The sequence below is a fragment of the Puntigrus tetrazona genome, chromosome 15, assembly GCF_018831695.1.
Source record: "Puntigrus tetrazona isolate hp1 chromosome 15, ASM1883169v1, whole genome shotgun sequence".
Taxonomy (NCBI): domain Eukaryota; kingdom Metazoa; phylum Chordata; class Actinopteri; order Cypriniformes; family Cyprinidae; genus Puntigrus; species Puntigrus tetrazona.
Genome location: NC_056713.1, coordinates 8,386,680 through 8,399,860, shown reverse-complemented (window position 1 = coordinate 8,399,860; position 13,181 = coordinate 8,386,680). Strand labels below are relative to the sequence as shown.

The following is a 13,181-nucleotide window of genomic DNA, read 5'->3' as shown; positions in this document are numbered from 1 at the left end:
ATTTTTTTTGTTGGCGAAATAGAGCAAAAACAGGCAATATGTTGTTGAAAAAGCAAGTCTCTTAATTAACTTGTTTACTGAACTGTAGTATTAAAAAAAAAAAAAAAAATCACATTCGTAATCATCGCACTGAACTCGTGCACTAAACCTTAACGTTACCAATAGATAAATTAGATTAATAAAACACTCAAATGTAAGGACACAGTGACATTCACATTATCTCCACAAATATCAATTAAATCCCAATCAAAGGTTAAGATCAGAATAACAGGGTTGTTAATCCTTCTCTGGATGAAGTAATCCGTGGGCTGATGACGTTTCCTTCTCCCGCACGCGATTCACGCCAGAAATCTCTTGCACCCACAATAAATGAGTGTAATAAAACACTGAAATATAAGGGCACAGTCACATATATTCACATTATCTCCACAAATACCAATTAAATCGAAACTGGAATCAAATAATTGTGTCGTTGTGTGAGGACACTAATAAGATATAGCACCTAAATACTAAAGACTGTAAAGAACAAAACTTCAATTTGACCTCAGAAGCGTTAAACTAATCCTTCTCCGTAGACTGAATGAAGTAATCTGTGTATTAATGGCGTTTGCTTCTCGCTCACGCAGTTCGCGCCACAAGGATCTTGCACCCACAATGCAATGCGTCATTAAAAATGACGGAAAAACACCCGTAAACTAAAAATACGGAAAATTCCTTCAGTTAAAAACAGAAGTTTTTTTTGGTTTTTTTTACAGTGTAGTACTGTTAAGAGAATTCTTAGCAGAAGATATTTATTATATAAATGTAATATATTTTTTATTTACATTAAAAAACACACAAAGAACCTCTTTCTCATTGGTTTGCTTATGTTATTTGTACTTTTATTTTTTCTCTCTTTATCAGTTATTGTTTTTAACTTTTTATGGGTACCCACTGCTGATAACCTGTCAGCAATAACATATTTATTTATTTATTTATTTCATATTGTTGTGAAAGTGTGAGAGCTGCACTGTTGTCAGGTATTGCTATGGTAACAAAGAAATACAAGGAAAAACATTACATTTGTTGGATATTTAACTTTTTTTATATTTATTTTATTATTTTTTTTAATGTTTGACACACTGAAAGTCATGTTAAGTCAAACTAAGCTATTATGCAATTGCTGGACAGACTTTTTCCAGATTTGCTCTGTATGTACACGGATTGCTTTATCTTAAAGAATTTGCATGACTGATAAAGCTAATCACTCATGAAACTTTGCGCAGCTATGCATCTGACCCACATCCATGTGTTTCTCTTTGACACACAAACCATCGCTGACCTTTGTGCTGTTGTGACTCTCCTCTAACCCATTGCACACTCACACAGCGTCACTATACATGCCCCCTGATGAGTGGATATTTAGCTACTATAATAACAACTTCTTGTTTTACAGCATGGTGCTACCACTTAAGAAACCTCTACACATATTTGAGAATATACTGACATTTTTTTAGCCATCTTTTTACATTTTTGCAAAAAATAGTATGGATAAGCAGTATTAGTATTTATACAATTTTAAACAATATGCGGAGTTGATCGCAAAATCCATAAACCTATACCTACCAGGCTTGCAGATCGCCAACCTGAATTAGCTCAGGCCACCAATCTGAAAGTCCACCAGATTGCACTTACGAACCTCGCGCTCTGCATCAAAGAATAGTATAGTAATATTCTACAACTGAAGACGCAGTTCCTGAGATTCTGTCCTTTCATAGGGCCCATTCAGATAGACCAGCCCCGGGACGCCGTGGTAGACCCCAGGTTTACCTCCTCGCACTAGGAGCTGCTCACAAGGAAGGGGCTCTGTCACAAATCAAACATCTGTGTACTTCCGGTTCCTCTGTGTACAGGAGTACCAACCAGTTCATTTGGACTTAATTTCCCACCATCCCATGCCAGGGACTGATCACCTGCACAGGTGTTAGTCATTATTTGGACTATTTAAGTTGCGTTCTGCCCAAACACTGTGTGAACTCTTGTTCTGCCTAGCTGTCATTACTGACCATCCATATATCTGTATATCTGATTATCTCTGTTGCCAAGCTGGATTGTTTACTTTGACTCTTGATAGTTTGTTGCCTGTCTTTTGACCCAGTCTGCTCTGTGTACTTACCTTATTACATGTCTCTTGCCTGGATACCCTTTATAACACTGTCTTGCCTACGCTTTAAGGTGTTGTGTGAACTTTGCCTGTTTATAAAAAAACATGGATACCAATGCCACTGACTCCTCCTTAACCTTCCAGCCATATTAAGTTAAAGAAAAAAAGTTTGTATGACTATAACTGAAGTATTAAATATTTTAGGTTTTAGTTCTTAATGAAATTTTGTTTTGGAGTCAAGTCAAGTGACCTTTATTTATAGAGCGCTTTTCAAAGCACTTTACAGTATTAAATGAGAAAGTACTATTTCAATAATGTAAAATGACTAGAATATTCATTTTCATAAACGCTACATTTTCAGTTAAAGGTCAGTCAAAGCAATATGTATATAATAAACCTTCCAGAGTGCTAAAAATGCACTGAAATGGAGCTGAGGCACATTATCTTTCTCTCAGTAGTCTATTCATAGTTTTCTTTATTTGAATCAGTTTCAAGAACATTTTAAAGAAGGAATGTTGTTCATTTTACAAGCATTCTGGAAACTATGGTGATATTCTGATGATGTCCTATCCTTCCTGAGTTATAGCAGCGGTTCTCAATTCCAGTCCTCATAGTCAAATAGTCTGTGGATGAGTGTTACGCCTCGTCTGGGGGTAAGGGTGCAACATGAAAAATTACAAAATTAATAAACAGTACTTTAAAGAGTGTACAGATTGAATTGAATTGAATACTGTTCAGTGTTAGTTAGAGTGTGCACGGGTCCACACTTCATGAATCTGCCTGAAATAGACCCTCTGGGAAGTTCTGGCATACTCTCTCCAAGATCAGGATGTTTCATGGCTTCCTTCTTTTCTTTATCATCACAGAAGTAATACATATACTGTATGTATATGATATGAAGAAAAGATATGTGCATTTGTCTCCTAGAATGCTTTTAAATGTTGTCTCCAGTGAATCAGACTAAACATGATCCTAATGACTCGAACTGATACACACTCAATATGACTTGATGACATTATATATGCGTTTAATAAACACAAACACAAACTCACCATCCCAGAGAAATTATGTGAGCAAAAAGATAAGGAAAATAATTCTGTAGAAATAGAAATCACAGAAAAGGGCACATGACAAGTTTTTAAAAAACCTTGTAAAAGTAATTGAATCTTGTCAAAAAAAAAACTAACTTCCTACAGTCCTACAGTGATAATGACTATTTTTTCAATCAAAATAAAGTACATCACTGTATCCTATATATATATATATATATATATATATATATATATATATATATATATATATATATATATATATATATATGTATGTAATAAAACTTTTTAACCTTTATATTTGAATTAGATAAACAAAAAATAAAAATGGACTAGGAGTTCTAAGGGACATTATTATAACAAAGTTTAAAGCAATAATATGCAATTTAATGTATATTATATCTGAAACATACAATAGCCACAACATACAAGTTAAAAGGGGCACAGAACTTTTCAAGGAGATTTCTGGGACATAATATCTCAATGCATGAAATAATAGGCTTCATTTTCCAATATATCCATTTGCATCTTTACATATTTTCTAAATCAAATTATTTTTGTCTTCTGCTGAAAAGAGATTAACAAACAACTTTGTATGCAGCATTCATCATGAAGGTGTATGGCTCGCTCTACTACGCTTGACAAAGAAAGAACTATCCTGTAGACATATTTACTGCAGGAATGTTCACGACCCTTTAAAAAGTTTATTCATTTCTGAACGTGGGAACCCTGTGAATAAGATAAGCCTGTTCCGTTAAAAGGCGAAGCCTCCGCAGTCGAAGGCGTCGAAGTCGGAGTCTCCCTCGAAGTCGAAGCTGTTGAAGTGTGGCGACTCGATGGCCTGGCTGCAGGCGTGATACGAGCTCCCGCCGCTCATCTCAGAGAAGGCCGTGGAGTGGCTGAGCTCCGGAGGGTGGACGCTGCTGGCCGAGGCGGGTGGACAGGAGCTGAGGTATCCCAAAGCCGAGGAGGCGGCCGCTCCACCCATCAGCAGACAGACGGCCCTCACGGCCCTCGCGTCGCTGCTGTTCCCGTGCCTCAGACAGTCTGCGGAGCGCAGCGGGGCCGGGGCCGTGGGGCTGCGTGGGGCCCGCTGGGTCACACTGCCTGGAGGTCACCAGAAACAGCTGAAGATCATCAACATCAACAGCAGGCTGACCCTAGACTCAGTGTTTACAGAGAGAGAGAGAGAGAGAGAGAGAGAGAGAGAGAGAGAGAGAGAGACCAAAAATTTTTATTACAAACTCACAATAACAATTACTAAGACAAAAACAGTACACAACACTTCTTTAGAGAGTAGCTGAGATGTACAGTCAACATCAACAGCAGGCTGAAAAACATGCCCTAGAGAGAGAGTGTTTACAGAGAGAGAGAGAGAGGAGAGAGCCAGACCACTTTATTACCGTCCCTACTCAACCTCAAACAAACCAGAGTGAGCCAGCTCAGACCACACTATCTAGACACGGTTCAAAAACAATAACCTGTTTTACATTGTTTCCATGGAGACAGAAAGAGCAGAGCTCATGATCACCATCGATCACTGTAGTGCACTCACAAACAACTTATTTATAATCTGTAATAAACATCTTTATATATTGCTTTTAAATTGTATATTATTAATAGTTAGATATTTCATCATCATTGTGAATATCATAAAGCAAACAGTACTGAACCAGTTTACTGAAAAAGAGACTCAAGTTCAGATGTACAGTAAAAAAACACATTTGCTAATTAATATATATAATATGTTATTATGTTCATGAAATAATACATTAAAATGTGACTCATTTCGTTTAGTTTTTCAGCGATCGCCATTTTAATAGACATCTAAATACTGCACATAGCAGAAAGAATAAGCAGAAGAGCCATCTAAAATCTTTGTATAAGATTAACCGTAAGCGGAAAGCAGCCATTCTACTTTGCAGAGAGAGAGAGAGTCCCAAAAGAGAGAGGCTTGAATTTTAGCTAGAAAACTGTGGAGAGAGACAGGCCAGCCTCATAGAGCGAAGAAACAACAAGATTGTTAATGAGAGAGTCCTCCTCTATAGGACATATTTGAGAGACCAATTCCATTTATCTAATAAGAGTTTGACCTTTTCCTGCACCTTCCCAATTTTTCTGTAAATAAGAATCCAGAGAAAGAGAGAGAGAGAGAGAGAGAGATCAGACCACTGACAGAGTAAAACCGCATCACTTTTTGCAGTTAGCAGGCAGAGAGACAGAGAGTTAGAGAGAGAGAGATGAGACACTACAAGAGAGAGAGACTGAGAAAATACAAGCCAGAGAGAGAGCTCTATGGCCAGGGTACAACATTCCAGAGAGAACCTTGAACCCGAAATGGAGAGAGCCCTCTCAACGTCACAATAGAGAGAGAGACAAACTCTTTGCAGAGAGAGAGTGCTCAACTCGATCGAGAGAGAGAGACAGAGATTTAGAGGAAATATGAGAGAGAGAGAGAGGGTTCACAATATGAGAGACCTGAACACTCCAGCCAGTCTAGTAGCAAAACTTTGGAAAGAGAGAGAGCAAAGAAGTGAGAGACAGAGTTTTGAGAGAATCAGAGAGAGAAGCTTTCGCTGAGAGAGAGAGAAGAGCTCTTCCAGGGTCAACACTCCTGAGAAAAAGTTAGCCTCTTCTGAGACTTTCGGCAAATTATCAAAAAGACACTTTCCGCGCCATGCCTGAATTAATCTCACTTCTGACAGGTTCTGATAAAACATAACTGCTCTCATACGGATATCGGCAGATCAGACAGAGCATAAATAAAGCGTTTCTGCCCATTCTTTTTTCCAGACAGAGAGAGAGACAGAGAGAGAGAGACAACAACACTCCGCCTCAGGCAAGTGCATAAATAAAAACGTTTCTGCCCATTCTTTTTTCCATGCTGAAAAAATTTAGAAGGGGTACATCCAATCGTGAGCGGACTAAAGCCCCTGCTCTAGAGAGTAGAGTAGAGAGAGAGAGTTTTACGAAGTCTGAATGAGAGAGAGAAAAAACTAAAGATTCTTTAAAAAAATTGTCATTTAACAGAGTGTTAAAGTGCCAATATGCACTCTTATGTTTTACTGAACACAAAAAAATTACAATGCACCATGCTGTGGTCGAAAAAACCAACGGTGTGAGAGAGATGATGATTAAAACTGTAGAGAGAGATAATATTATCCCGATGAACCCAAGTATACTGTCTCTCCTTGCCATTTAAAGAGAGAGAGATTGCGTGAGAGAGGTTCAGAGAGCTCTGTGCAGATTAAAATCACCACCTAAGAACAGAGAACAACAATTTTGTAAGGTGGAAGATAGAGAGAGAGAACATACACACAAATAAAAACAAAAACATAATTCTCGAAAACAGCTCTGACTTTTAAAAGCCTACCTTTAACAATTTCATCAATCACATATGATACAGGACTAAAATTCTTTGCTGAATAAAATAGCCAGAGTGTTGTGACTTAACACAGAAGTGCCATCAAATTCCCTCATCCAATCAACAGCATTGTTCAGACTGTGAGTTTCTTGTAAAAAGTGACATCAATGTTTTCTGTTTTATTGTTTCATATATTAATGAACATTCCTTGCGCCATTGATATTAAAAGTGGCTAAATGTACTACACTCATAAATAAAAAAGAAAAAAGAGCAAGACCAGTCCTGCTCCTAAGATTAACCCGATTGTCTAAAGCAATGTTAAGACTCCTCACAATTTTCTTTAAACGATACACTTCTTTATTTGTGAATGAGACTTCTTGCTTTATCAACAAACTGTTTTAAGTCAGGAAAATATTCCTGCACTCGCACACCTCTCTTGTTTTTGGTTGATCTGAGAAATAATTTGATATCTTCAAGCTCATAGAATAACCTCATTCTGAGAGAAGTGTCACACTGGAGTCAGAAGACTCTGCATCGCTCTCAGTCTCCAGATCCTCATCGTCATGCATTTCTATTTTTTGCTTACTTTAGCATCTGGTAGAGAGGCATTTTAAAAATGAGATTCCACAGACTTAGCTATTTCACACATTTTCTGAAAATGCTCTGCACTATTCTCTGAAACCCTGTCAGCTTGTCCATCTCAGTTTTGCCCCATGTCACATTATCTGACCCTCATCCGAACGTATCTCGGCGTGTGTCGGCGCGACCGCTCCTCCACCGTCTCACTGGAAGAGGCCGGAGGAGACGCTGCCGCTGCCGGCGTCACCGAGCCCTCTCCCGGGGGCTCCTCAGCCTCACCGCTAACCCCGCAAGATCACCACTCCCGGAGCGCCCTCCTACATTCCTTTCCTTTTCTGCAGTTATTTCTGACAATTTCGCATTAGATGACCAAAAGTCCACCAGCTAAAACACTTCATCTTAGCGGTGGTCACAAAACAACAACATAATCAAAATCACCAATTCGAAAATTTAAAGACACATCCAGATCAGCATCATCATTAATGATCATGTATGCGAACCGCCTAAAAGAAACAATATGTTTCAACAGAGAGAACTACAGAGAGATCTTTTCACTCACAAAAGGTGAGAGAGAGAGATGCTCAACAACCTCGTTAGCTTTGTCTATGCTGTCTAAAAAAGAGAGAGAGAGAGAGAGAGAGAGACAGAGAGAGAGAGAGAGAGAGATGACCAAAAGTCGCAGCTAAAACACTTTCACAAATCACCAATTCGAAAATTTAAAGACACATCCAGAGTATGCGAACCGCCTAAAAGAAACAATATCTTTCAACAGAGAAGACTTTGATCCTTTAGAGAGAGAGAGAGAGAGAGAGAGAGAGAGAGAGAGAGAGAGAGAGAGAGAGAGAGAGAGAGAGAGAGAGAGAGAGAGAGAGAGAGAGAGAGAGACAGAGAGAGAGAGAGAGAGAGAGAGAGAGAGAGAGAGAGAGACTCACAGAGAGAGAGAGAGAGAGAGAGAGAGAGAGAGAGAGAGAGAGAGAGAGAGAGAGAGAGAGAGAGAGAGAGAGAGAGAGAGAGAGAGAGAGAGAGAGAGAGAGAGAGAGAGAGAGAGAGAGAGAGAGAGAGAGAGAGAGAGAGAGAGAGAGAGAGAGAGAGAGAGAGAGAGAGAGAGAGAGAGAGAGAGAGAGAGAGAGAGAGAGAGAGAGAGAGAGAGAGAGAGAGAGAGAGAGAGAGAGAGAGAGAGAGAGAGAGAGAGAGAGAGAGAGAGAGAGAGAGAGAGAGAGAGAGAGAGAGAGAGAGAGAGAGAGAGAGAGAGAGAGAGAGAGAGAGAGAGAGAGAGAGAGAGAGAGAGAGAGAGAGAGAGAGAGAGAGAGAGAGAGAGAGAGAGAGAGAGAGAGAGAGAGAGAGAGAGAGAGAGAGAGAGAGAGAGAGAGAGAGAGAGAGAGAGAGAGAGAGAGAGAGAGAGAGAGAGAGAGAGAGAGAGAGAGAGAGAGAGAGAGAGAGAGAGAGAGAGAGAGAGAGAGAGAGAGAGAGAGAGAGAGAGAGAGAGAGAGAGAGAGAGAGAGAGAGAGAGAGAGAGACAGAGAGAGAGAGAGAAAGAGACAGAGAGAGAGAGACAGAGAGAGAGAGAGAAAGAGAGAGGTTTAACATGGAGCGAATGACATCAGGGGAGATTGTTGTCCTACTTAAGGAATATTCATGCGCTCTTGTAAGAAAGACAAAAAAAAAACATGAACAGTGATACTTTGATCACCAAGAATAGGCTTCCTGACTTCATCCGTCTCCAGCTGCTGACCACCACACAAGCCTTAAGTGATATATCACACTGATCACACTTATCTCCACGTTCTACAGTATCAGCATGTCAACTAATTCTCATTAACTACATGTCCAGCACTTCTCAGAGTAGACTGTTAGGGTAGGTTAACATATACTTGTAAAGTATCTGATAGTCAGACTCATCAAAATAAAGTGTGTCTACTAATACTCTACTGACTGCTAGTTGGTGTAGTTACTTACTGTTAGTAGCATGTGTAAAGTGGGCTATCGGGATAAAGTGATACACCCTTATTTGAACTCATCATTATTACTGTTTTTGTTGACTAAACAGTTTCTGAGGTCAGTTTTGGTCAGTTGACTGAAGCTAGTTCTTCTGACTGAGGGAACATCAGCCCACCTCTGTGTCTGAAGGAGTTTTCTCTGGAGCGGACCCTCGGGGACGAGGGGTCTTTATCACTGGACACGTCTGGAAGCGGCTCTCTGTCCGTGATGCAGGGAGTGATGCTCTGCTGTCTCTTCAGGGCGAGTGGGGAGGTCACACCCTGAGAAACACACAAGCGCTCACGGCTTAAAGAAACACTTCTCATTGATATAGGATCTGCCACATGATTTCTATTACGTAACATTCATTGAGAATAATCCTCTTGGCTCTGTGTAAAAGCCATTCCAGCTGCATTCAGGCAGTGGTTTTTCCCTCTAAAAAACTGTACTTAATTAACCAAGAGTAACAGCAAGCACAACAAGAACAATAATAATATTAACTGAATTGGCTTGAATAATAATTTAAAGTCTGTTTCAATTCTGTGACAAGAATGACCAGAAATTAAATACTAAACAAAGATTTCAGGACCAAACAACCATGTCACAGCCCTTAGATGTATTTTATAAATAAAATAAAAAATGGTGACAGTACAAAGTATTATTATTCATCTAAAACACATATTTTCTAGGTGAATATAGTGTAAAATATTTTTTCATTATTAGTTGTAGAATTTATTGTACAATATTGCAACATTTTTCAGCATCATTAGTGCAGTCTTCAGTGTCACATGACCCTTCATTTCTGATTATTATCAATACTGAAAACAGTTGTGCTGTACAATATATTTCAGATATTCTTGATAAATAAATGTTTAATTTAAATTGAATAAGTAGGTCCAAAATAATATGACTACACATAAATACTTCTGTATGCATTCTTCATTTATTTATTTTTTAGGAAATCAATCTGAGTAAATGATTTATGTTTGTTTCCAGGTTTATGAGACATATAAAGGATATAGAGGAGATGTAGGAACTCACCTCTTTCACCTTTCTGAGTAACTTCAGCCATTGACTGTTGGAGACAAAAACACTTTAATATCTCATTCACTAACATTTGCTAAAATCTCTTCACATAAATGAGATGAATTGACCGACATGCACTCATCAGGGCCGTCCGACAGCAGCAGAAGGAACTTGTCCTGGGGCAGGATGAGAGCGAAGCAGCTGTCTCTGCGGCCTCCGGAGGGTAAACGGGGCAGGTCCAAGATCTCTTTCCCTTCCACTATAGACTCACAGTTACTCTGCAGCGCCACCACCTGGTCCGGAGGTGAGTCTGCGTCTCGACACACCATCAGGTTCCCCTCCACCGTCAGCACCAGGTACTTCTCCTTCCATTGTTTGAACATGAAACCGCCTTTGAGAAAAAACAAAACAACAAAAATAAAATAATAAGTCTAAAAATCAAGAGATCATATCAGGCTGAAAGTAGACGGTTCATAGGCATTCTTAAATTAGCAGTAAGCATAAATAGGTTTTTCTTTCTTCTCAGTTCATGCTTTTTTTATGAATCAAACCCATTCTTAGTGTTAATAATCTACTCTATGATAGGAAATTGAATTATTTCGTGATCTCTTTCTTTATTTCAACCCCCCTCAAATTGGCTTACATTTTTAGAGTACATGTGTACTTATTATTTGTATTTTTTGTTAAGTACTAGACTAATATGAGTATATATGATGAAATACGGTTTAGTTAAATGTCTTTCATCATGTCACTTCTTCAAGTATGAGGCTAGAAACATCACATCTTTTTCTAAAGGAGCCATAAAACATAATAGGAAAGCTAGAGATTGAATTATATTTTACATCTATTTTAATTTGAATAAAAGCAGAATTTTACACTTATGTTTAATTTCTTTCTCTGGATAATGCATGTAATTATGTCATCTGAGTGGCATATTTATACTAGCTTTATTATATTGACATTTTAAATGCTTACTGTAATTGATAATAATTGTTAGTAATTGTTAATATTTGTAGATATACATGTAAGACATCCTTGAATGTCATTAAAACCTTTAGGCTAAACGAGTGAACTCATTCATGTTAACTTCATAACGCTGCTATTGTGACATATATTCAATGAAACATTATTGCAAATTAAATACTTTTAAATATTTGGATAAATCTCTTTTACTGGGATTCTGTCAGTTATTCAATTATTCATCTAGAGATCTTTAAATAGTTTTGCAGTTTGTGCTGTGAAAACTATTTCTATTTGTTTACTCTAATAACACATTGGTGGTTATCATAATTATCATCATCATCATCATCATCATCATCATCATCATCATTCGGCACATGCTAAACTCTTATTTTTCTTTATCTTCCCATGATTCCTACTCCATTTAATCTTTAAAGTGATAAATCAACACAGAAACAAGACAAATGGAATATCCATTATGAATTAAACAGTGTGTTTTTTCCTCTTTTTGATTTCTGCAGTATGTCATAAGGGCACAAAGGAAGCTGGGAAGTCTTTTGAGATGGCATGCTGGTCAGGGATAAGGTTAGGAGTATAAGCTTGTTGTTTTTTCTGGTAAAATATTTCAGAACAGACAGGAGAGTTTTGCACGTCCTGACTTTGCTAAGTTAAGTGTTCTTGGGTCAATATATATTTTCTTGACCCTGGAACAACATTTTAATCCAGAAATTGACCCTATCTCTACACCTAAACCTAACCTTACCCATGAGTAAGGCCTAAAACCAGAGGAAATGATAGATGACTGACACTGATGTACAAGCACCAAACACTGATTGTAAGTCTAAACTTCCCTAAAAGTCTAAACTGTTTCTCTGATCTAGGTTCTGTGGAGTTCTATAGTATCATTTTCTTATTTTTATTTATTTTTGCAGGTTTGTGTAGGAACACTGTTATTCTGTCATACTAAAACAAAGTCATTATGAATTTTGTCATCATCATCATCATCATCATCATCATCATCATCATCATCATCATATGACCTAAATAGGAGTCGTAGAGAGGGTAGAAGCAGCTGACACACTTTCTGCTGTGAAACACCAGAGAAAGAGCACAGACAGACAGAAACTAAACTATAGTGATGGCTCTAGGTTTTTCGATGGACATGTTGTCTAAATCAGTGTGGTTGAAAAGACCTACATTTTATAAACGTCGGCAAACAGAGATATTGTCCTATTATATAAGTTATTCTACACTGTCTTTTACAGAAGAGTAGTGATTTAATGTTAAATATTAAATGTAGTATGCCATTCTGAACTGAATGTAGGCAGAGCAAAACATGTCACGCTGGTTTAATCTCTGTTCAACGTGTTGAGTTCTTCTTCTACAAGAACTCATCTCCACTTTTGCACCAAATGAGTATTTAAATACCATTCAAAAGTTATAAAAAAGTCTACCATGACTAAGACCAAAATGACAGATGACAAACAAAAATGACAGTTTCATCAACCATCTGATTAGTTTTAATGCATTAACTAACAAGAAGCAATACTCCTCTTACAGTATTTATTCATCTTTGTTAACAGTAGTTAAATACTATTTATTGTTAGTCCATGTTAGCTCAGGTCTATTAAATAACATTAATAGATACAACTTTGATCTTAATAACTTAGATACAATAAATCTTAGAATGAATAGGTATTTACTCTATAGGTATTTTTCATTATTAATTTATGTTAACTGCTGTAGTTAACTAATGTTAAAAATATAAACTTATTGTAAAGTGTTATTAAAAATGTTCAACTCTATTGATAAGCAGCGTAATCAGAGGCACACAAATGTGACTAAAACATTATGGAACAACACAAGCAACAAAAAGAAAAAGGTTTACCGTATTTCCTGAGGAATCCTCTGTGCACCACGGCCGCGCTCATTCCTGCAGAGAGATGCAGAGCTGAGGCTTTACTCTCAATCTGAGCCAGAGATGCTCACGTAATCCGCGCTCATTTAGGACACTCCAGCAGCCAGCACGCGGAGCAGGGCATTATGGGAATCTGAAAGAGAAGACACTCATAAACATCACATG

At 38.0% G+C, this 13,181-nt stretch overlaps 1 protein-coding gene across 1 annotated transcript; it reads right to left on the bottom strand.

Annotated features, from left to right (window-relative positions):
• Positions 1 to 3,471: 3,471 nt before the first annotated feature.
• Positions 3,472 to 13,094, bottom strand: si:ch1073-83n3.2. Its single transcript, XM_043259605.1, has 5 exons — positions 12,987 to 13,094; positions 10,271 to 10,529; positions 10,154 to 10,187; positions 9,249 to 9,393; positions 3,472 to 4,299 (listed from the first exon to the last, which is right to left on the bottom strand). Exons 1-5 carry the CDS (start codon positions 13,027 to 13,029, stop codon positions 3,947 to 3,949), a joined length of 834 nt encoding a protein of 277 aa, XP_043115540.1. The 5' UTR covers positions 13,030 to 13,094; the 3' UTR covers positions 3,472 to 3,946.
• Between the last annotated feature and the right edge of the window lie 87 nt (positions 13,095 to 13,181).

Bases quoted from the DNA above. Each gene is read 5' to 3' on its own strand.
- si:ch1073-83n3.2 (XM_043259605.1), bottom strand. From the start codon at position 13,029: ATGAGCGCGGCCGTGGTGCACAGAGGATTCCTCAGGAAATACG. The intron at 9,394-10,153 runs GTGAGTTCCTAC...TGTGTTTCTCAG, and splicing joins TACTCAGAAAGGTGAAAGAG to GGTGTGACCTCCCCACTCGC. The intron at 4,300-9,248 runs GTGGGCTGATGT...GGTGACCTCCAG, and splicing joins AAACTCCTTCAGACACAGAG to GCAGTGTGACCCAGCGGGCC.